General features: G+C 30.2%; 1 protein-coding gene across 1 annotated transcript; it reads left to right on the forward strand.

Moving 5' to 3' along the window:
• Positions 1 to 3,967, forward strand: LOC147804287 (cytochrome P450 4V2-like). The gene is made up of 4 exons (XM_087151493.1): positions 1 to 162; positions 252 to 318; positions 1,278 to 1,457; positions 3,676 to 3,967. The coding sequence occupies exons 1-4, from the start codon at positions 1 to 3 to the stop codon at positions 3,840 to 3,842; spliced, it is 576 nt and encodes a 191-aa protein (XP_087007619.1). The 3' UTR covers positions 3,843 to 3,967.
• The last annotated feature ends 459 nt before the right edge of the window (positions 3,968 to 4,426 follow it).

Below are 4,426 nucleotides of genomic sequence, written 5' to 3' on the forward strand. Positions count from 1 at the left end.
ATGCGTAATTATATCTTTCAATCGGGTCTGGTTGTTGGATTATATAGACACGTGCAGATTAAAATACAAGAAGACTTGGATGAAATATTTGAGGGTGATAATGAAAGAGAAATTGAACGTAATGACTTATTGCGTATGAGGTACTTGGAGTGTGTTATTAAGGTATACTTTTAGGTTACGAATTTTCAATTCGAAAATACTGTTATTCTTTAATTGCATTAAGTATATTGCTTCAAATTTAATTGTAATAGGAAACTCTTAGATTATATCCTGCAGTGACTTTCACAGCTAGAGAAGTTAAAGAAAACTTCAATGTGTGTAAGTAAAAATAATTTTATAATTCTAAGTGTTAACCTCAAAATTGTTTCAGAAAAAAAGCATATCTTCTACAAAACATATTAACAAATTTAATGTGCGTAAATTTCCTATAAGCTACAAAAACATACTACAATAGATCGCATATTCAACAAGGAGCAGGGTAAACTGAAAAATGCTCGTTAAAACCGATCTCTGACTATGTCCAAAGTTAAGGTAATAACCAAAAATAAATAAAAACTTAACTTGCTTGAATAGCTTCCAGGTATATGAGAAGTGTAAAAGTTGATTAATCAGCTTTACAAAGTTTTGTTTGATCTCTAAAAGTTTTCTACTAATCTCTAGAAGTCTATTTCTAAATCTGATAAAGGTTTTCTGCTTTTATGTCTTGTGAGTTGATGGCACTCACGCATAAGGAATGGTAGCCTTTTGTTTGAACCTTTGGATCCCGTGCTTTTAAACCAAACACTCAATCACGCTCAAACTAAGAGACCATGGTTGGATTGCTAAAAATCTTTTAAACTACAACGTTTTCCCCCTCTTTACTTTGTGTTTGAAATTGTATTAAAAAACATAAGTTTAACTATTGTCTTCTTGACTGTATAACTTTTACTTACAGACATAGTGTACACAAACAATTTTAAAAGTACCTGATTGTATTCGTTTCTTTTAAGGGTTCGACACAGGTGAATATTCATAATCATTTATCTGATTTTTGAAACAAAATTCAATTAAATTTGAAATTATTATCTTAACAATTTTTCTTTGGATGAGATCTTTTCTTTCTTAACATTGTACCAGTAAAATTACCATTTTAACATCAATGTAATTTAAGAACTTAACATAATTAGACAATTAATTTGAATTTTTTCCTTAACTCTGCCGAAATCAAAATACCACATTCTCTTCAAACATGTGTTGTATTTATTCATCTATTAAAAACGGTTTTTTTAAATTTCTAGTGGATTACGAAGTCAAAAAGGGGAGCTCTTGCCTTATCTTTCCATTTATGCTTCATAAAGATCCTGAAATCTTTCCAGATCCCGAAAAATTTAACCCAGAGAGATTTTTTCCCGAGAATGCAACAGGAAGGCATCCATTTGCCTATGTGCCCTTCTCAGCCGGGGCAAGGAACTGTATAGGTAGAGTCAAAAGTATACTGCCTTAAAAAAGGAAAATCAATCTAAGCGACAAAAAATTCAAAATTGATATATATATATATATATATATATATATATATATATATATATATATATATATATATATATATATATATATATATATATATATATATATATATATATAATATTTGCAGAATTAATAAAATAAGTATAAAACTTTCAAATAATAGAATCGTCTTAGCAAACTGTCAGAAAACATGTTTCAATTTATGTAATTGTTTTTTTTATTGTATGTAATCCATCCGTCTTTGAATTTCAATGGAAGTGTCAAATATGACATGTGAAGTGTGATGTTAAAATATACACCCAAGAGCTGGATTTTTATCACAATCTTAATTATTTGAATAACATGTTTAATCATAATTATGTGCAATAATTTTGTTTACTTTTGTTTTTTAATACAGATACCGATAATGCAGCAGCATAAACACAAAGTAAATAAACGCAAGTAGTAAGTAAATGAGTAGATAAACACAAGTTCCACGTTAGAAGACCGTTTGATTAGCTTACTTAGAGTACTGAAAGCTATTTACGTTTGGAATATTGTGACCATTTCGTCTTATCATTTCAAATGTTATAATTATTTAAACTGTTTCAAGCCAAGGTAGGTTCATTCTGACGTAGACTTTAACGCGTTCTAACAAAAATGTTGTTCTTGTTCCAAAAGTTAATGTCAATCTATCAATTCTCGCAGTGGATTGGGTTGTGATTGTTTTAATGCTCCAAATTGCATGCGAAACTTTGAGTCGGTTTTGTATCGAAACAACCAGAAATTTTCGTTAAAAGACACGGAATTTTTTTTTTTTGAATAAGGTGAAAAATCAGATTGAAATTTAATTTGGTAATTTTTGTCTTACTAAAGTTGATCTCTTTTTATAATATTTTTTCTTGATAGGCCATGGGGAAAAAATAGTTACTTTTCATTTTTGCGTTATTTTCAAAGAATACTAGAAAAAACTAGGAAATACTAGTAACTAGGATATATTTTGTTGGCAATTGGCAAATGTCAATAAAAGTTAACTCTTCCGGAAACTATTCTAAATGAACAATTTATTCAAATGTTTTATCGAGTTTGCTAATTATGTTTGGATCGCTGGATGTTTACTAATTATCGTATTGTTACGATTTAAATTAATTTAGAATAAATGAACGAAAACATAAAAGAGTGATCGTATCATTAAACAAAACACTGTTCAAATTAATTACCTGATCCTTCGTTTCAGAAGGATCTCGAGGTTTCGTAACTGGTCAGGTGCATTTGAAATGGAGTTAAAGAGGGCACAAAGTTCAAATTTACAAAAAATTCATTTTATTCATCGGACCTCATGGTGGTTCACTTTGATGGAGCTGGCTCCCTTTATATAGCATCTAATTATTCAAATGGAACGCACATTTTTGTATTTCGAATCGGACGAGGCTTCCTTTTTGTGTCTTTTAAAATGAGGAATTCTAGCATAGATGATTCTTAAACATCTGGATTGTAGATTTGGTGATTGTTACCATGGAAACTCGCCAATCATTGGCGACAAGGCACACGTGCTGCGCATCTTAATTTGCCAAAGTTTACAATTAAACAAAATATGATTTACCTTTACATTTATTTGATAAGCTTTAAATTTAAAATATTTTTACATCTTGCACTTTAAAAGGGGTGAAGTACTAAAAAATTTCCTGGGAGGAGAGAGCCTGAAAATTTCAAAAATGAGAACGTTGTTTCTCTCATACCGCGGAAAGGAGCAATATTATGGTTATTAAAGTTATGGTGGGGATAATCGATAAGAAAAATCAGTTGATCAATTTAAATGTAGTGAAAGGCTATTGCGGTAAAATGAACGAAAACTGAAAAAACTATTGAGGAGTTGAACATCTACGCACGTGTGATGTAACAACATCACATTAACGTTTGGATCTTTCTGCGCAAACAGCTTCAACTTCTGTTAACTTCCTTTTTGGAAAAGTTGAAGAGGAAACTATTTTCTGTTTTTATCAGTGCATAAAATTCTAAATAGATGCATATTTATTATCTAATCATTACATTTGCGACATAATTTTTTTCAATTTTTTTCACACTAATGGTAAATGCAGAAAATAGTCTTCTATTTAGCTTACTCGAAATAAAGTTAGCTTTCTACATATATTTCATTTGAACTGTAATAGTATTTTTCTTCAATGTTTGCAGGTCAAAAATTTGCTATGATGGAAGTCAAGACTGTGCTCGCAAATGTATTTCGCAATTTTGAAGTTACATCCAAGGACCCCAGAGACAAAGTTAATGTTACTCCTAATCTCATCTCTCGAAATCTGGATCCCCTCATGCTACGATTTACACCTCGAAAAGCAAGATGAATTTCAGTAAAGATTAAAATAATTATAGCTTAACAATACTTTTAAACATCAGTAAATAATATAATTATGTTGTGTTAAGCTGATTTGAGATTGTAGTGATGTTTAATAAAATGAATTAGTAAGAAGTCAGAGGCCTTTAAAATGAAATACTCAAATAAAAATATTCAATTTTAAAATATTAGGTTTTGAAAAAAAAGCTACAACAATTAGTTTAATCATAAATCTTTGGGAATTTTTATCATTATGTTATCACTTGCAGTTATTTAAATGTTCAGTAATTTTTAGAGACAAAATGTAGATGTCGAAGAGACCTTGACTTGCCCCATGGGGCATACGAAGGTACTGATGAGATGCAAGAACGTGTCTACGAAAAAGCAGAAAGATTGATGTGGAACCATCCGAGACAAGTGGAATAAAACGTTCAAACAAAGGCCAAAACAATACGTTCAAACAAAGCTATACGATACGTTCAAACAAAGCTATACAATACGTTCAAACAAAGCTATACGATACGTTTAAACAAAGCTATACAATACGTTCAAACAAAGCTATACGATACGTACAAACAAGGGTTCGAGTGCCAA

This window comes from Parasteatoda tepidariorum, chromosome 9, assembly GCF_982258835.1.
Source record: "Parasteatoda tepidariorum strain Cologne lab strain chromosome 9, Ptep-v5.0, whole genome shotgun sequence".
Lineage (NCBI taxonomy): Eukaryota > Metazoa > Arthropoda > Arachnida > Araneae > Theridiidae > Parasteatoda > Parasteatoda tepidariorum.